General features: G+C 39.2%; 1 protein-coding gene across 4 annotated transcripts in view; it reads left to right on the forward strand.

Moving 5' to 3' along the window:
* Positions 1-19,394, forward strand: part of GSDME (gasdermin E) — a 72,495-nt gene extending 53,101 nt beyond the window's left edge. For 3 of the 4 annotated variants that reach the window (XM_032401924.1, XM_032401922.1, XM_032401923.1), the window contains exons 9-10: positions 14,881-14,954; positions 17,924-19,394. In XM_032401924.1, the coding sequence (XP_032257815.1) occupies positions 14,881-14,954; positions 17,924-18,154 (305 nt within the window). In that variant the 3' untranslated portion in view covers positions 18,155-19,394. The remainder of the gene's footprint in view (positions 1-14,880; positions 14,955-17,923) is intronic. The other variant, XM_032401925.1, reaches the window with a different exon arrangement.
* Positions 19,395-20,762: the final 1,368 nt, after the last annotated feature.

Consider the following 20,762-nt stretch of genomic DNA (forward strand, 5'->3'; position numbering starts at 1 on the left):
TTTTAAAGATTTTATTTATTTGAGAGAGAGAGAGAGCACATGAGAGGGGGGAGGGTCAGAGGGAGAAGCAGGCTCCCCGCTGAGCCGGGAGCCTGATGTGGGACTCGATCCTGGGACTCCAGGATCATGACCTGAGCCGAAGGCAGTCGCTTAACCAACTGAGCCACCCAGGCGCCCAATCCTCCGCCCTTCTGAGTTGACCTTTCCCTCTTATAAAAACAGTCTTCTCTCTTTAGAACCTGGGGAAAATGCTGGAACAGAAAATGGCCTCTCCTTGAGTCCTGTCTGCAGCTTTCTAAATAGTAACATCAGTTACCAGCTTTATAGTGCCTAACTTTTAAAAAGAGACAAAATTTACATCATATTAGTTTTAGATGTACCACAATTCCATATTTGTATACATTGTAAAATGATCACAGTATGTCTAGTTAATACATAGTTACAAATTTTTCTTTCTTACAAATTTTTTTCTTATGAGAATTTTTAACATTTATTCTTAGCAACTTTCAAATATACAATACAGTATTGTTAACGATAGACATCATGCTGTACATTACATGCTCATGATTCACTTTTTTAATAGCTGGAAGTTTGTACTTTTAACCACATTCATTCATTTCCATCTTTCCCAACCCCCCCACTTGCCTCCTCCTTCTGGAAACCCTCAATCTGTTCTCTGTATCTATGAGCTTTTTTATTTTGTTATGTTAATCACCATACATCATTAGTTTTTGATGTAGTGTTCCATGATTCATTGTTTGTGTATAACACCCAGTGCTCCATGCAGAACATGCCCTCCTTAATACCCATCACCAGGCTAGCCCACCCCCCCACCCCCTCCCCTCTAGAATTCTGTTTGTTTCTCAGAGTCCTCTATAAGCTTTTTATTTGTTTATTTAAAGATTCTACATATAAGTGACATCATATGGTATTTGTCGTTCCCTGACCTTTTTCACTTAGCATAATGTCCTCAGGGTCTGTCCATATGTCACAAATGACAAGATTTCCTTCTTTCCTTCCCTTTTCATGGCTGAATAATATTCCACTGTATATACACACCACATTTTCTTTATCCATTCATCCATCAGTGCTTCCAAATCTTATTTTAAGTAATGCTGCAATGAATGTGGGGGTGCATATATATATTTTCTGAGATTGGTGTTTTTATTTTCTTCAGATACTTACCCAGAAGTGGAATTGCTAAATCATATGGCAGTTCTAGTTTTAAACTCCATACTGTTCCATAGTGGCTATACCAATTTACATTCCTACCAATAGTGCACAAGGATTCCCTTTTCCCCATATCCTCACCAACACTTGCTATTTGTCTTTTTGAAAAATAGCCATTCTAACAGGTGTGAGGTAATATCTCATTGGGATTCTGATTTGCATTTCTCTGATGATTAGTAACATTAAGCACCTTTTCATGTACCTATTGGCTATCTGTAGGTCTTTGGAAAAATGTCTATTCAGATCCCTTGCTCATATTGATTAGATGGTTGGGGGATTTTTGTTTGTTTTGCTATTGAGTTATAGGAGTCCTTTTATATTTTGGATATGAACACCTTATCAGAATTATCTTTGTAAATATTTTTTCCCATTCAATAGGTTGCCTTTTAATTTTGTTGGTTTCCTTTGCTGTGCAGTTCTTTGGTTTGATGTAGTCCTACTTAATTATGGTTTTGTTGCCTTTGATTTTGGTGATGATTTTTTTGGATTTGACACCAAATGCAGTCTCAAGTTGCTTATTACCTTTGTTGTTTTCTTCTAGGAGTATTGTGGTTTCAGGGCTTATGTTCAAATCTGAGTTAATTTTTGTGTATGGTGTAAAACAGTGATCCAGTTTCATTCTTTTGATATGGCTGTTCAATTTTCCCAGTGCTGCTTACTAAAGAGACTGTCTTCTCCCCATTGTATATTTCTGGCTCCGTGTCATAAATTGGGTTTATTCTGGGCTCTCTATTCTGTTCCATTGATCTATAGTCTGTTTTTATGCAATATTGTACTGTTTTGATCAGTATAGCTTTGTAATATAGTTTGAAATAAGACAATGTGATGCCTCCAGCTTTGTTCTTCTTTCTCAAGATTGCCTTGGCTATTTGGGGTCTTTTGTGGTTCCATACAAATTTTAGAATTGTTTGTTCTATTTCTGTGAAAAATACCATTGGAATTTTGATACAGATTGTATCCAATCTGTACATTGCTTTGGGTAGTATGGACATTTTAACAATATTAATTCTTCCAATTCATGAACACAGACTGTTTTTCCATTTATTTGTGTCTTCTTCAATTTCTTTCATCAGCGTCCTAGTTTTCAGTGTAGAGGTCTTTCATCTCCTTGGTTAAATTTATTCCTAGGTATTTTATTCTTTTTGATGTAATTATAAATGGGATTTTCTTAATTTCTCTTCTGATTATTCATTAGTATATAGAAACACAACAGAGTTTTGTGTATTGATTTTGTATCCTGTAACTTGCTTAAATTTATTCTAATAGTTTTTTGGTAGTGTTTATTTCCTATATATAGTATCATGTCATCTATAAATAGTGACGGTTTTACTTCTTTCTTTCCAATTTGGATGTGTTTTATTTCCTTTTCTAGCCTAATTGCTCTGGCTAGGATTCTAATACTATATTGAAAAGAAGCGGTGAGAGTGGGCATCCTTGTCTTGCTTCTGATCTTAGAGGAAAAGCTTTCTGCTTTTCACCATTAATGATGTTAGCTATGGGCTTGTCATATATAGCCTTTTTATGTTGAAGTACATGGTCTCTATACTTTACTGACCTTTTTTTTAATATCATAAATGGATGTTGAATTTTGTCAAATGCTTTTTCTGCATCTATTGCGATGATCATATGATTCTTATCCTTTACTTTGTTACTGTGGTGTATCATGTTGCTTGCTTTATGGAAGTTCAGCCATCCTTGCATTCCTGGAATAAATCCCATTTGATCATGGTGTATGAGCCTTTTAATGTACTGTTCAAGTCAGCTTGTGAATATTTTGTTGAGGACTTTTGCATCTATGTTTATCAGGGATATTGGTCTGTAGTTTTCTTGTGGCCTCCTTGTCTGGTTTTGTTATCATGGTAATACTGGCCTTGAAAAAGGAGATTCCAAGGGTTTGAGAAGGATCAGTCTTAATTTTTCTTTAAATTGTATTTTTATTTAAGTAAGCTTTATGCCCAACGTGAGGCTTGAACTCACGACCCTGAGATCAAGAGTCACGTGCTCCACCAACTGGGCCAGCCGGGTGCCCCAGTATTAGTTTTTCTTTTTCTTCTTCTTTTCTCTTCTCTTTCTTTTCCATCCTTCTTCTTTCTTTTTCTCTCTTCTTTCTTTCTTCTTTTCTTCTCTTTTCTCCTTCCCTCCCTCCCTTCCTTCCTTTGGTGGGCAGCAAAGCAAGATTCATTGAGCGATAGCAAAGTGATAGTAAAATCTCCCAAGGAGGGAGAGGACCTGAAGGGGTTGCCCTAATTTTTCTTTAAATCTTTTATAGATTTCATCCATGAAGCCATCTGGTCCTGGACTTTTGTTTGTTAGGAGGTTTTTGGTTACTGATTTAGTCTGCTTTCTCATAATCAGTCTGTTGAGTTTTTCTATTTCTTCCTGATTTTGTCTTGGTAGGCTGTATGTAGGAATTCATCCATTTCTTCTAGCATGTCCAATTTGTTGGTGTATAGTTGTTCATAGTAGTTTCTCAAGATCCTTTGTATTTCTGTGTTATCAGTTGTAATTTCTCTTTTATTCCTGATTGTATTTACTTGAGTCTTCTATTTCTTGGTTGAGTGTAGCTAAAGGTTTATCAAAGAACCAGCTCTTGATTGTATTGGTCTTTTTATTCTGTTTATTTCCATTATGATCTTCTGTTATTTCCTTCTACTAAATTAGGGCTAAGTTTATTCTTCCCTTCCTAGTTCCTTCAGGTATAAAGTTATGATGTGTATTTGAGATTTTTCTTGTTTCTTAGGGGAAATTATTGCCATGAACTTCCCTCTTGAACTGCCTTTACTGCATCTATTAAGTTTCAATATGTTTTATTTCCATTTCATATTTGTCTCAAGGTAACTTTTGAATTCTCCTTTGATTTCTAATTTCATCCATTGATCACTGAGTAGCATTTTTGATATCTACATATTTGTGACTTTTCCAGTTTCTTTTGTTAATTGATTTTAGTTTTATACCACTGAAATCATATTAAGCATCTTTTCCAATCACAGTCTTCTTAAATTTATTAAGACTTGTTTTGTGGCATAATATGTGATCTATCCTAGGGAGTATTCTGTATATATCTGTTAACTCCATCTTAATGTGTTGTTTAAGGCTGAGGTTTCCCTACTGATAATCTGTCCGGATGATCTATCCCTGATAAGTGGGGTATGAAGTTCCCTACTATTATTATATTGTGTGTATTTCTCTCTTTAGGTCTGTTAATATTTGCTTTATATATTTAGGTGTTCCTATGCTGGGTGCATAAATGTGTTATATTTTCTTGTTGTACTGACCCATTTATCATCATATAATGCACTTTTTTGTCTTATTACAGTCTTTGTTTTGAAGTCTATTTTGTTTAAGTTTAGCTATGCCCCCTTTCTTTTGGTTTCCATTTAGATGGAATACCTTTTACCAACTTCCAGCCTGTGTCTTGACATCTTACGTCTCTTGTGGGCAGCATATAGATGGGTCCTTTGAATTTTTTTTTTTTTCCATTCAGCCACTCTGTCTTTTGACTGGAGAATTTAGTCCATTTATATTTGAACTAGTTAATAATAGGTATGTACTTATTGCTATTAAAAAATTATTTTGTGACTGTTTTGTAGCTTTTTGTTCCCTTTCTTGCTCTCTTCCTTTGATGATTTTCTGTAGTTGTATGCTTAGATTCTGTTCTCTGTGTATCTACTATAGGTTGTTGCTTTGCAGTTACCATGATGCTTACATATAACAACTTATTTTTAAAAGTCAATTTTATTTATTTGAGAGAGAGAGAGAGCACGAGCAGAGGGGAGGGCAAAGGGAGAAAGAGGGAGAATCAGATTCCCCACTGAGCAGGGAGCACAAGGTGGGGCTCGATCCCAGGACCCAGGGATCATGACCTGAGTCAAAGGCAGATGCTTAACCAACTGAGCCACCCAGGCATCCTTATAATAGTCTATTTTAAGTTGGTAACAACTAAAGTTTGAATGCATTCTAAAGCCCTACAGTTTTACTACCTCCTCCACCACATTTTAAGGTTTTGATGTCAGTTTATACCTTTATGTCTTGTGTATGCCTTAACTAATTATTGTATAGTATTTTTACTACTATTTAGAATTAAACATTTTTTTTCTTTTATTAACTTTTAAATTTTAATTCCAGTATAGTTAACATACAGTGTTATATTAGTTTCAGGTGCACAATATAGTGATTCAACAATTCTATATTTTACTTAGTGCTCATCATAAGTGTATTATTTAATACCCATCATCTATTTCACCTATCCCTCCCCCCCACCCACCTCCCCTCTGGTAACCATCAGTTTGTTCTCTATAGTTGAGAGTCTGTTTCTTGGTTTCACTTTTTTTTTTTTTTTTGGCTCATTTATTTTGTTTCTTAAATTCCACATATGAGTGAAATCACATGGTATTTGTTTTTGATGGACTTATTTCACTTAATATTATACACTTTAGCAACATCCATGTACTTGTCTATGGCAAGATTTCATTCCTTTTTATGGCTAATATTCCATTGTGTGTGTGTGTATATGTGTATGTGTATACATATCTCACATCTTCTGCACCCAATTCATCTATCCATGGACACTTGGGCTGCTTCCATAATTTGGCTATTGTAAATAATGCTCCTGTAAATATAGGTGTGCATGTATCCCTCTGAATTAGTGCTTTTGTATTCTTTGGGTAAATACCCAGTAGTGCAATTCCTGGATTGTAAGGTAGTTCTATTTCTAATTTTTTGAGAAACCTCCATACTTTTTCCCCACAGTGGCTGTACCAGTTTGCATTCCCAACAACAGTGCAGGAGGGTTCCTTTTTCTCCACATCCTTGCCAACACCTGTTGTTTCTTGTGTTGTTGATTTTAGCTATTTTGACAGGTGTGAGGTGATATCTCATTGTAGTTTTGATTTGCATTTCCCTGATGATGTGTGATGATGAGCATCTTTTCATGTGTCTGTTGGCATCTGTATGTCTTCTTTGGAGGAATGTCTGTTCATGTCTTCTGCTCATTTTTTAAATTGGATTATTTGTTTTTTGGATGTTGATATATAGAAGTTCTGTATAAATTTTGGATACTAAGCTTTATTAGAGATATCAGTGCAAATATCTTCTCCCATTCCATAGGTTGCCTTTTAGTTTTGTTGTTTCCCTCACCATGCAGCTTTTTATTTTGATGTAGTCCCAACAGTTCATTTTTGCTTTTGTTTTCTTGCCTCAGAAGACATACCTAGAAAAAAGTTGCTGTGTTCTTTTCTAGGATTTTCATGGTTTCCTGTCTTACATTTAGCTCTTTAATCCATTTTGAGTTTATTTTTGTGTAAGAAGGTGGTCCAGTTTCATTCTTTTGCATGTTGCTGTCCAGTTTTCCTAACACCATTTGTTGAAGAGATTGTCTTTCCTGGATATTCTTTCCTGCTTTGTTGAAGATTAATTGACCATATAATTGTGGGCTTATTTCTGGGTCTTCTCTTTTGGTCCAATGATCTATATGTCTTTTTTTTTGCCAGGATCGTCCTGTTTTGATTACTACAGCTTTGTAATATAACTTAATATCCAGAATTGTGATGCCTCCAGTTTTGCTTTTGTTTTTCAAGACTGCCTTGTCTATTTGGAGTCTTTTGTGGTTCCATACAAATTTTAGGATTGTTTGTTCTAGTTTTGTAAAAAGTGCTGTTGGAATTTTGATAGAGATTGTATTAAATACGTAGAATTGCTTTGGGTTGTATAGATATACTAACAGTATTTGTTTTTCCAATGCATGAGCACAGAATCTTTCCATTTATGTTGTCCTCAATTTTTTCATCAATGTTTTATAGTTTTCAGAGTACAATTTTTTACCTTTTTGTTTAGGTTTATTTCTAGGTATCTTATTATTTTTGGTGCAACAGTAAATGGGATTTTTTTAAAAAAATATTTATTTGAGAGAGCATGAGAGCAAGAGAGATTGAGAGAATGGGGGCGGGGGGAGAGGCAGAGGGAGAAGCAGACTCCCTGTGGAGCAGGAGCCCGATGTGGGACTCGATCCCAGGACCCTGGGATCATGACCTGAGCTGAAGGCAGACGCTTAATCGAATGAGCCACACAGGTGCCCCAATGGGATTGTTTTCTTAATTTCTCTTTCCGCTGCTTCATTATTGGTATATAGAAATGCAACCGATTTCTGTAGATTGATCTTGTATCCTGCCACTTAACTGAATTTGTTTATCCGTTCTAGCAGTTTTTTTGATGGGAGTCTTTTGGGTTTTCTATATATAGTATGTCATCTGCAAAGAGTGAAAGTTTGCCTTCTTCCTTGCCGATTCGAATGCCTTTTATTTTTTTTGTTGTTTGAATCCTGTGGCTAGGACTTTCAGTACTATGTTGAATAAGAGTGCGAAGAGTGGACATCATTGTCTTGTTCCTGACTTTAGGGGAAAGGCTCTCAGTTTGTCCCCACTGAGGATGATGTTAGCTCTGGGTTTTTCACAAATGGCCTTTATTATGTTGCGGTATGTTCCCTTTATACCAACTTTGTTGAGGGTTTTTGTCATGAATGGATGTTATACTTTGTCAAATGCTTTTTTCAGTGTCTGTTGAAATGATCATATGGTTCTTATCCTTTCTCTTATTGATGTTATGTGTCATGTTGATTGATTTACAAATAAATCCAGGAATAAATCCTTGGTCATGGTGAATGATTTTTTTGATGTACTGTTGGGTTCGGTTTGCTAGTATTTTGTTGAGGATATTTGCATTTATGTTCATCAGAGATCTTGGCCTGTAGTTCTTGTTTTTTTGTGGTGTCTTTAATTTTGGTATCAGGGTAATGCTGGTCTCATAGAATGAATTTGGAAGTTCTCCTTACTTTCCTATTTTTTGGAATAGTTTGAGAAGAATACATATTATTCTTTAAATGTTTGGCAGAATTGGCTTGTGAAACTATCTGGTCTTGGAGTTTTGTTGGGAGTTTTTAAATTATTGATTCAATTTCATTGCTGGTAATTGGTCTGTTCAAATTTTCTATTTCTTCCTGCTTCAGTTTTGGTCAGCTATATGTTTCTAGGAATTTATCCATTTCTTCTAGGTTGTTCAGTTTGTTGGCATATAGTTTTTCATAATATTCTCGTATAGTTATATTTCTGTGGTGTTTGGTATTTCTAATCTCTCATTTGTGATTTTATTTATTTGGGTCCTTTCTCTTTTTTCTTCATAAGTCTGGCTGGTGATTTATCAATATCACTGATTTTTTTTCCCCAAAGAACCAGCTCCTGGTTTCATTGAGCTGTTCTACTTTTTAGTTTCTATATCATTTATTTCTGCTCTAATCTTTATTATTTCCTTCCTCCTGCTGACTTTAGGTTTTGTTCTTTTTCTAGCTCCTTTAGGTGTAAGATTAGGTTGTTTCACATTTTTCTTCTTGAGGTAGGCCTGTTTTCCTACATACTTCCCTCTTATGACCACTTTTGCTGCATCAAAGGTTTTAGGGACCATTGTATTTTCAGTTTCATTTGTTTCCATGTACTTCTTAATTTCTTCTTTCATTTCCTGGTTGACCCATTGATTGTTTAGTAGAATGTTATTTAACCTCCTTGTATTTGTGGTCTTCCCAGATTTTTTTCTTGTTGTTGACTTCTAGTTTCATAATGTTGTAGTCAGAAAAGATGCATGGTGTGACTCTGATCTTTTTAAATTTGTTGAGGCTTTCTCTGTGGCCTAATACACGATCTGTTCTGGAGAATGTTCAATGTGCACTTGAATAGAATATACATTCTTTAGGATGGAGTGTTCTGAATATTTATCCATGTGGTCCATTGTGTCAAAGCCATTGTTTTCTTGTTGATTTTCTATTTGGATGATCTGTCCATTGATGTAAGTGGGGTGTTAAAGTCCCCTACTATTACTGTATTATTATAGATTATTTCCCTTATGTTTGTTGTTAACCGTTTTATGTATTTGGGTGTCCCCACGTTGGATGCATAAATATTTACAATTGTTTTATCTTCTTGTTGGATTGTTTCTTTTATTATTACATAGTGCTCTTGTCTCTTATTATAGTTTTTGTTTTAAAGTCTTTTGTCCAACATAAGTACTCCTACTCTGGCTTTCTTTTGACATCCATTTGCATGATAAACGTTTCTCTATCCCCTCAGTTTCAATTGGCTGGTGTTTTTATGTCTAAAATGACTCTCTTGTAGGCAGCATATAGAATGGGTCTTGTTTTTTAAATCTATTCTGCCACTTTGTCTTTTGATTGGAACATTTAGTCCTTTTTTCATTCGAAGATTTTATTTTTTTTTTGAGAGAGGTGGGGCAGAGGGAGAGAGAGAGGATCTTAAGCAGGCTCCACGCCTAGCATGGAGCCTGACTTGGGGCTCAGTCTCAGGACCCTGAGGTCATGACCTGAGCCAAAATCAAGAATTGGATGCTTAACTGACTGAGCCACCCAGGTGCACCCCTCATTCCAAAATATTATTGACAGACATGTATTTATTGCCATTTTTTTTTAACTTGCTGTGTGGTTTCTGAACATTTTCTCTGATTCTTTCTTGTCTTTCTCCCCTTCATGGTTTGCTGGTTTTCATTAGTGATACATTTGGATTTTTAAAAATTCTTTCCATATTCATTAGTGGTTTTTGATTTGTGGTATAACATCTTCTGCATATAGCAGTCTGTTTTAAATTGATGGTTGTTTATGTTTGAACCCATTTTTTATTCCTCCTATCCCCACGTTTTAGGTATATGGTGTCATATTTTACATCCTTTATTTTGTGAGTTCCTTGACTGATTTTTCACAGAAATATTTGATTTTAGTGCTTTTGTGTTTTCTACCTTCATGCTATAATTTTTGGTCTTTCCTTTCCACTCCGAGTTCCCTTTAATATTTCTTGCAGGGTTGTTTTAGTCGTTGTGAGCTCCTTTACTTTTTGTTTTGGAAAGTCCATCTCCTTCTATTATGAATAATAGCCTTGCTAGATAAGAGTATTCTTGGCTGCCATTTTTCCCATTCAGTACTTTGAATATATCATGGTACTCCTTTCTGGGTTGGAAAGTTTGTGCTGAAAAATCCACTGACAGCTTTATGGGGTTTTCTTTGTATGTAATTGCCTTCCTTGTCTTGTCATTTTTAAGATATTTTCATTATCACTGTATTTTTCTGTTTTAATTACAGTATGTCTTTGTGTGAATCTGCTTTTGTTGGGGTTTCTCTGTGCCTTCTGGATATGTTTCCTTCCCCGGTTTAGGGAAGTTTCCAGCTATTTCTTCAAATAAATTCTCTGCCCGCTTTTCTCTCTTTCTTCTGACTCCTATAATATGAATGTTATTATATTTGATGGAGTCAGAGTTCCCTACGTCTGTTCTTGTTTTGCAGGATTCTTTTTTTCCCGTTTTGTTCAGCTTGATTCCTTTCCATTACTCTGTCTTCTAGGTCATTAATTCCCATGCTTCTAGCCTGCTGTTCATTCCATCAAGTGTGTTTCTCACTTTGTTTATTGAGCTCTTTATCTCTGCTTTGTTACTCCTTATCTCTGTGTTAATGGTCTCACTGATGTCCTCCACTCTTTTCTCAAGTCCAGTGAGGAGTATTATGATCGTTGCTTTAAATTCTTTATTAGGCATGTTACTATATCTGTTTCACTTAGATCTCTGGCCATGGCCTTGTCTTGTTCTTTCATTCTGGACAAATTCCTCTATCTTCTCATTTTGTCGAAGTCTCTCTGCCTGTTTCTCTGTGTTAGGAAAGTGAGCTATGTCTCCTGTTCCTGAGGGTAATGGCTTTATGAAGAAGAGGTCCTACATGTAGTGCCCTGCAGTGTAGTGTCCCAGCACTTCTGGGAGTGTCTCCAATGTGTCCTGGCCTCTTTATGCTTCAGACTAGTCATTTGCCGAGGCTCTCCTTGCCTGTTGTGGGTAGTGTTTGGTCTCTGGTCTGTATGTGGCACATTTTACCTAGGTGTGCCCTGGTCTGCATGTAATGAGAACTCTCACTGCTGCCACTGGAACTGAGGCCTCAAAACCTGCAAATCAGGAGATGCTGTGTTGGCAGGAGTTTGGGGGAGGGGACCTACTATCCTGGGACTGAGGCAAGCATGAATGGAAAGGCAGTTCTTCCAGAGCACAGGGCTTGGTGTAAATGAGTTTAGAGTGAGTGTTCACGTTGTGCTGGTTCCCACAGATGGCTCTGCATTTATGCTGATGGGTGGGGGAGGGAAATGGCACCTGCCAGTTCCTATGGTCCTGGAGGGGTCTCTCTGGGACACACTGCAAGATGCGCAGATAACCTCCCCACTGTGGGCTCTAGATGCTCTTCACATTCCTGTTTCCATGTTTGTGGCTGCTCTTGGAGAGAAGGCAGGCAATGTCCTCCAAGCTCTCCCAGAGCCAAGCATGGTGACCTTTTAATTTAAAACTCCAGGCTTTAAGCACCACTGATTGCAAGAAGTCACAAAATATGAGCCCTCCTGCTTTCCAAGCCAATTGCTATGGGGATTTGTTTTCCTTGTATGTTCCCCTGTATGCTAGTCTATCTTTTGCCCTTCTCTGTGACCACGGCTCCCTCCCCACTGCTGTTGCCACAATCCATTTCTCTCCCAAGCCACATCTCTGTCCTTCCTATCTTGATTGCTGTGGTCTTTTCTCTACCTTTACTTGTGAAGTTTGTTCTACCAGTCTTCAGATAGATTTCTGGGGTTATTAGGATGATAGGATAGTTATCTAGTTGTATTTGTGGAATGAGGCAAACCTAAGATCCTCTTATTCGGCTGCCATCTTCCCCTCCTTCTATAAGTAAGCCTCTATCACAGAAAGACTGCGGGTAGTAGTCAGCCAAGAACTGGCTCTCCATTTGTTACATTCCCATAGGGCCCAGGCTCTCAAGAGGCAGCCATAAAAACTAGAACATCAGACTTGTGTAACAGCTCCCTTCCAGGAGATATGGGTGCCTTGGAGTGTGGCAGAGGAAGGATGCAAAGATGGTAAGCACTGGCCCCCATCCTCACAGTGTACTCCGGCAGGCCCCTTGCTCTTTTGAGAGGTCTGCCTTCAGAGTGCTGCTTTAAGTTAACAAGCCTCTTTCACAGAAAGTCTGGACCCCTTTCAAAGGGCTGACTTTGTGCAGGTAAGTCCATGGGCAAGGCCTTTAAGAACCATTTCTCAGTTTGCTATAGCCTTGTGGGTCTCATGAACATGAGCCCCATTGGCTTTCAAAGCTAGATATCTGGGGAGCTGGTCCCTCCAGTGCCTGTCTTAAAAATGTGGGGTTCAAACTCTTTGCTCCTCAGAGAAGCTTTTGAGTTCCCTTCCAACTGTGGGGTTTTTTCCTACTTGCTTAGATGTCAGTTTTTTCTTGTTTGCTGGCTGTGTAGTTTTTCTTTTTTTTCCCCAAGGGAATTGTTCCATATTTGGCTGGAGGTAAGTTCAGGATCTTCCTACATCACCACTTTGAACGAGCCTCTTCATGCTTAACTTGTTTAAAGCACTTTAATCCCAGCATCTTTCCTGTCTCTTGAACACTTCCTCAAACACTTAGTGACCATAAGCATGAACTCCCCAGGTGTAATTTGTAAAACAGAGTCAGGATATGGAAGAGATTTCAACTTGAGAAATACTGAAGAAGCTTCTGTGTTTTAGGCACTGCTAGGTGCTGAGGTAGGAGAAAACAATCATCTGCACCCACAGGAAATTAAAGTAGTAAAATTAGTTGGTAAGCTCTGTAAAGCAGATGCTGTTATTTCATCCTTGTGTCCCTAGCACCATACTCAAAATAGTGAATCTGCATAACATGGAACTAAACTATTTCCAAGAATAAGGGTGGTGGGGGGCGGGTGGATGATGATGGTTACATGGGACTCAGGAGCCACCTGAAAACTGAAGGAATGGAGGCATGAACAGGGCAGATGAGGTATGACAGTGGTTCAGCTAGAACTTCATGTCCCAGGTGACTTTGTCATTGCCCTTCCAGGTCCTGTGATCCTTCCACCAGGGGGTCTGTACTTACCAGCTTTATCTTTCCGATTTGGGATAAGGGCCTCCATGATAATTTGTTGGCCGTTGATCTTCTCTGTGGGCAAATGCACACACAACATTTAAATGCAATTTTAGGGTGTTTTCAAGCAGGATCATTCCCTGGAGCTGCCCCATCCTCCTAGCAGCCTTCCTCCCTTAGGAATAGGCTATGTTTCATTGTACTTTGCTGGATCACAGCCTCAGTGACCTGCTGTTTATAAATAATGCAGGAGATGGACAGAGTTCTTAAGTGGTTCCTGGGCCAGGTGATGCAGCAGGTGACTCTCTTCCCTCTTTTGCCTTTTCAGTTCAAAGGTTGTATCTTGAGGGATTGGGTTCTTTTAGAAACTTACCCTGGTTGGGATTTAAAATCTATTTTCAATAACACTGACTTGGATTTCCTTTCCCTGGGACTTGGCAGGGCCCTTCTGGTGCAGCCCTCCACCAACTTCTTCTGTCACTGGTGCCCCTTGTGTTGAGCTAGTGGTGGGCTGGAGGGTTCTGCAGTGCCACCCCTTTGTCCAGCCACATTGCATTTTTCTCCCCAAAATGACTAATGACCTGAGTGGAACCCTTCATACTTTACCCTCTTCTCGGACATCTGCAAAAACAAAACTATGGTTGGTCAAATGAGGAAACATGTCCTAGAGGTATACCCAAAGTCACACCCCAAATACGTAGCAGAGCTCAAATATAGTTCTTGTCACCAAATTCTAGATTCTACTTTTTTTTGGTGGGGAAATTTATATTTATGATTTAGCTGGCTAGATTCAGTTTAGATGATCCCAATTTTGTTGGCAACATCCAAAGCTTCATAGTCAGGAGTCAGTTGAACATATGCCACCTTCTTTCTATCAGGCCTGATCAGGGTGTTGACCTTGGCTATGTCCGCGTCATAGAGCTTCTTCACAGTCTGGTGCTTGCTGGCCTTGACATCCACAGTGAACACAAGTGTGTTGTCTTCTGTTCTCTTCATGGCTGACTTGGTAGTCAGCAGGAACTTAATGATGGCATGGTGGTCAAGCTAGTTTCTCCTGGGGTGCACTCTTTTGAGGATATTTGGGCTGTCTTCAGACACACAGTGTCTCGGGCTGTCAAAAAGTAGTTGACATGTGGGGGCACCTAGGTGGCTCAGTTGAGCCTTCAGATTGGGTAATGATCTTGGGATCGAGCCCTGCGTCAGGCTCCCTGCTCAGCAAGGAGTCTGCTTCTCTCTCCCTCTCAAATGAATAAATTAATCTTAAAAAAAAAGTAGGTGACATATGGATTTTTTGTGTGTGTGACTGTGGATGCGTTTCAACATTGCTTTCTTGGCCTTCAAAGCCTTTGACTTTGGGAGGGGCAGGGGCTTCCTTCTTTGCCATCTTCAGGAAAAGGTAGGTTCTACTTTTCAATATGATTTGCTTTTCCTTGAGTCTGTACAGTTCTTCTTGATTGGCAAATTGAATGTTAAGGACTATCCTCTAGTGAACACAGAGCTGGTTACCTTATTCCAACATCTGTTTTCTAAAAGGCCTTTGTTGCCTGTTTAGCACCATTCATTCATCTATTCAGTAATTACTGAGCATGTCCTCTGCCTGGCTGCTGGGAGAGCACTAGTGTATAAATTAGATACAATTCAGGGGCTGGCCGGTTCCCATGGATTTTTTTTTTTGTTTTTTGGACACTAATTTTTGTCTCCTGCAGAAATGCCAGATAATGCAGCAGCGCTGCTGGGTGCTTGCTGTAAACTCCAGATTATTCCTACGCTGTGTCACTTGGTAAGGAACCTCTCAGTGGGGATCTGGGAATGGGCACCTAACAAATGATAAAACACCTTTAGGATTTTTCATCTACAATAGCTCTTCAAAATAGTTTAAACAGGTATTATTACTAACCCCACTTTTTTTTACACACCATCCACATCATACCACACATTCTACCCTACAGGAAGACTGAGGCTGAGAGGAAAAGCATTTGTACAGAGAACTTGCTTACAGGGCTAGGACCCAACCTTGTCATTAACTTCCAAATCTCAAGCTTTCCCCACTGTTTGTTTGGAGAGAATTTTGGCCAAAGTTTGGTTGTAACATTGCAGGGAAGGAGCCTGACACCCTGTTGTTTGCAATGGCAGTGCTAGGGCTAGACCAGTTTGATTCAGCTCTGCATCTAATTCACCAGGGAGGTATTCGAGAGGACTGCTTTGTCTCAGATCATTAGCTTTGTGCCCTAAGGAAATTTCATGGCAAGAGCAAGAGTTAGGTAATGATGAGCTTAGCCCTAGAGAGTTAAGATTAAGCTTTTCCTTTTTAAATTACAAACTGGGTCATTAATAGAAGGAGCCATCAATAGGCTGTCCAGAAACCACTCCAATGGGGCAGGTGTTGCTCAGCCCGGGGCAGAGTAGCTGAACACACCTGGTTGGATTATTTTAAGGTCTGGTTAGTTACTAAGAGTCCAGACCAAGATGCTATAGTAGGCTCAAAAGACCAAAGCTCAGAGCTCTGCTCCCAGATCTAGAAAGCAGGTCTTGAGATTAAGTGCCTGGCCAGGATCCTGAAATTTGTTACCCATCCGCTCTGGGAGCTTGAACACCATGCTTAGGGCCTTGGGTACTTCTGTGCATAGCAAAGACATCTGAACAAGGCATCATTCCAAGGAGGAGTTTAGAACCCATTCACAACTGAAAGTAGATTCTACCCACCCAGAAGAATGCTGAGTTCTTATACTTTGATCACTAAAACTGAACTACTTGAAAACATGACAGCATGTATGTTCTGTCTGGTGGTGTAGTTGGGTTATGGAGATAATAAGTACCATTACCTAATTGTGTGCAGTGATGAGCACGGCAATAGCTCTGCTTTCATAGCCCAGCTCTCTGTTGCAGTAACCGAGTACTTAGCATCTCCCAGGTTACCCTTAGTAAAGATTTACAAAATCATCAAAATACTGCAAGACCACATTAGCTAATTCCCTCTCCCAACAAACTCACACTTACTTGTCATCTTCCCTGCAGTAAGCATTAGATTTGATCTTTGTGTTGCTTCCAAGTTCTGTTTTGTTGGTCTGAGCATAGCCAGGAGGACACATTTGGAGTTCCAGGATGGCTGGTATTCTACACGGGCACAAAACTACCCACCCACAGAGTCATTTGTCTGCTTTTTGGGGGCTGCTTAAGATAAAAAAAATTTTATTTAAACAATTTCCTGGGTATCTTCACATAATCTGCCCTAGATATTGCAACAATCCTTAAGACAATGAGGCTCCTGCCTCCTGAAGGAATTTGGGTGTCGAGTTACTTACAGGGATTTACTTAGAACAGGGTACAGAAATGTACCAGCATTCCTATCTTCTCTTGTCTGCTGGCCAGAGTAACTTTGAGGGGCTTTTAGAAGAATAGGATCAGATAGAATCATCAGTAGACTGTCACTTTTGCCCCACCACCCTTTGGGTGACTGTAATCTTTCATACCTAGAAGTGCCTCTGGGCATGTGGGGCTGGCAGCTGTTCAGGGAAGGAAACTGGATGCTGCTCAGACCCCAGACACAGAGCCCGCTGAGGGCAGCCTGTGCCAGTGGAGCTCATTCTTAAATTACTGGAATATGGTGCTTCTGCTCAAAGAGTAGGCCTAATCTACTTTCTAAAGCAAAATTGATAGTTTATGGTCTTAGCCAAAGGTTGCTCTTAAGCCTGTGGTAACACTGTGTGAGTGGTAGTTGGTGAATCTACACGGTGTAGATTTGTTAAGGCTTATTTTGATAATAGACACACAAGTACTTTTATAGTCAAATGACTGCTGCCCTTTGGACATTGGAGCAAGCTTTTAGTAAGATTTCTGGAAATCTTTTGGATTCTCTTCTGATTCAGTTAACATTCACACATACTTTATAAATTTACTTCATTTTTTTTTTTTTTAAATTTTACTCTACATTAATCTGCTCTGGTTTTGAATGCCTGGTAAAAATCAAATCAACTAATCTTTGTAATTATTACTGAAGATTTAAAAAAAATATTAGAGCAGCATCTGAAATGACCTCTCTGAAGAGCTAACATTCATTCAACACATTGACGGCCTATGTTCTATGACAGACTGGGGCCCTGGTCTCCTAAAAAGCTTAGGTTTTAGAAAACAGACTAAACAGTGACTATCAAGAGGATAATTTCAGAAAGACAGTAGAGTAACAGTGGCTGGGATATGGGGGTAGAGGGGGGAGTAGGAAAGGCCCTTCTGATGAGGCATTTCAGTGGACAATGAGAGATGAGAAGAAAAGGTTTACATGGAGCTCTGGAAGAAGAGTGTCCCACGTAGGAATAGCAAGGGCAAAGGTTCTTGAGGCAGGAAGCATAACTGTACTGTGGTACCTATCCCTTTGAGGATATCAAGCAACTATTTAAGAAATTCTAATATCATTAAAATAAAAAGAAAAATCAAACCGTACATACTGTGTGTATGGGAAAGTTACATTCTGAACTTTCTCATCTCCTGAAGTTAAGGGATCTAGTAGAAGGTAGAATTCAGAGTGGAGATTCAGTCAGAACTCCACGCAAATTGGAAAAATCAGGCGTAAGGTCCTGGCCTGGGAGAAACAAATCTTGTTACATCTTAAGGGTTTTTCTGCACCACTTGGGGAATTTAAAAAACAGTAACAATTTAATTTTTCTCCATAATCATCTAGAAGTACATTACTATTCACCTATGTGGTTTTTCTGTAACATTTTTAAATGAATTTGCTTAAATGTGTCATTTCAGCTCCATGCGCTCTCTGATGATGGAGTGTCTGATCTTGAAAATCCAGACTTGGCTCCTCTGAAGGATATGGAAAAGTTTATGATTGTGCAGCGTTTGTTTGCCTTAGCCAACATGAACCTGGAGAGACTGCAGTCATCTGTGAAAGTTGTCACCCAGAAGGACCCTAACATTTTCCCACTAATTCTTTATATAAGCCTGAACGGACTCTGTGCTTTAGGCAGAGCACATTAATAACATCATATGTGAATTACAAGTACATATTATCAGCCAAGGCTGGGTATTTTTCAGCATTGTTAAGATACTACTGAGTTTAGCCACCAGGTACTCTGTAAACAGTTTTTCATAAAAGGCCTGTGCTAATGACCCAGTGTCTAAATTAGATTTTAGCATCTGAAGAGCTAGAGGAGGGTTGAGAATTCTAAGCTAGTGTACAGACTTTTTTCTGCAGAAAAAAATTGGTCCGCCTATCTTTTTCTGCTATACAAAAACAGATGAGTTTAGTTTTGATCCAAAAATTCATTTTAAATTGTAAATGCCATAGGAAGACAATTTATAGAAGAGTCTGTTTTAGATGTGCTGATTGACAAATGAACTGTAAATGCCATTATAGTACATATATTCTGCTAAACAAAATTATACTAAAATAATTAGTAGGTGACCCTTCCTTAGGGGTCTAGCTGTAGACATTTTTTTTGTTATGCTTTGATGAGCGTACCAATTCTATGTCAAGAACAATGCTGATTTCCCATGCATTCTCGATTTTTATTTTATAAAATACTACATACTGCATCAAAGGAAACTCTGAACTGTGTATATTTTGCATTTAATTGTTTGAAATTCTTCTATAAATAACTTGGACTATCTCTCTAGTGCCTCCGATTCCATTGCCACTAACCACTGGGGAGCTGAAACCACTTCTCCTTAGCAAAAAGTAGCTAAGACTTCCTCCTAGAATTTGTCTTACTTTAGGAGCAGGGAGGATAAGAAGTAGCAGCTGTTGAAAGAGAAACGTGTTACTCAGCATTTTTTTTTTTTTTTAACCTCAACATCATCTATTCCTTTTTCTGCTCTTCAGATTTTAAGGAATCTTAACACGGAAGAAATGAAGCAAAATAACCCTTTCATCACCTCAATTGAGACTAAATCTTACGCAAATACTTCCAATACATGAAAAAAAGAGTTGTGCACTGTGTGGCGACATAAAGAGCACCTTATAACAAACTGGAAAGGAATCTGCCAAGGTGAAAATAGTTGTGCTGTAACAGTGGCACTGTACATGCCTTTTTGTCTGACTGACTTTCTGAAATAAGTTTTATACAGATTTTGTAAGAAGAATCTATTTGTGTAAACACATACACATGTATCACAATGCAGTGGGAAGCTCCTTTGAGTCCACAAGAAACTGGACAGTGGTTCCTTTGGGGAGAGGATTTAGAAGTTGGGATAAGAGGTTGGGGGTGGGGGGTTACCCTTCTATTCCCGTTGTAATTTTATATGTATTAACCTCTAAATGAAAAACCACCAACCAAAGCCAAGCCAAAAAACCCCAAAAGCAACAAAAACTAAAGATCAGCTTCAGGCAGAAAGAAAAGACACCATCCCAGCACATGCCAAAAGTTTGGGTTACATCAAACAGGCAACTAAGGCATCTGGCCCTTTCCACAATTATCAGCCAGTTACCCTGTTGGACTGTGTTTTAAAAATCTGCAATTAAAAAGGATGTAGCCTTATGCTGCTACAGGTGATCCCAGCCCCTCAGTTACTGCCACTCCTTAGCAGACCCCACTGTGATGTGGTGGGCAAAGTAGTGCTGGGCATGTTGAGTGGGCGTCCAAAAGGCTCTTCTAAGTAACTGGTATCCTCATCACTCTATACGATTATTAATTGCAAATGTACATTTACATTTGTAAACAAGTTCTGGTAGACCGGATACCTAGAAAACAGAAAATAGAATATTTCCCAGAACAACAGAAGTGGAAAGCCACCTTCACTCAGATGTTTCCATGACTACTTGTCTTTCACAAGTGGTGCAGGAAGAAACATTTCTATCAGCTAGTGTGCTGTGGCCCTATCAGGGTTCCTCAGGTGTCCATGGAACCTGTGAACATGTTACCTTATATGCCAAGAAGGGACTTTACATGTGTTCTTCAGGTGACAGACCTTGAGATGGAGATTATCCTGGGTTATCTGGTAGGGCCCTTAGAAGGCAGACGAGTCAGTGAGCGACTTGGCCAAAGAAAATGCAGGAACGATGAGGCATAGGAAGGACTCAGTGTTGTTGCTGGCTCTGAGACGGAGGTCAGTTCAAGAACAAGAGTGCAGTCCATGTGACAGCCAGTAAGGAAGCGGGGACCTCAGTTCTACACCAGCATGGAACTGTCATCTGCCAACAGCCTGCAGGAGCCTGGAAGCAGATTCTCTCTCCAGCGGTGAGAGCCAGGGCAGGCCCTGGGAAATGTCTCAATTTCACGTAGGTGAGACCTGTATTGGGTTTCCAACCTACAGAACTGAGTTTGTGTTTAAAGCTGTGAAGTTTGTGGTAATTTTTTACTGCAGTGAGAGAAAACGGACAGTGTAAGAAGAAAGTGAACAATCTAAAACCAAATTCTTTGGGAGACATGAGAAGTACACTAGACTAGCAATTTCCGAAATACGAGGCATGAAATCCCAGAAACTTAGCTTGAGAACGAGTTGCAAAGTACCTGTTGTGGACACCGGCTTCCCGCACTCCCCCACAGTCACGCCTCCACCTCTTGGCCAGCCTGGTGGGTCCACCTCCCTTTTCCATTGCAGGCCTCAGGGCTGAGCTGTGCCCCAGCAGGTGCTGGCTTTCCCACCT

The sequence above is a fragment of the Phoca vitulina genome, unplaced genomic scaffold, assembly GCF_004348235.1.
Source record: "Phoca vitulina isolate PV1807 unplaced genomic scaffold, GSC_HSeal_1.0 scaffold4, whole genome shotgun sequence".
NCBI lineage: Eukaryota > Metazoa > Chordata > Mammalia > Carnivora > Phocidae > Phoca > Phoca vitulina.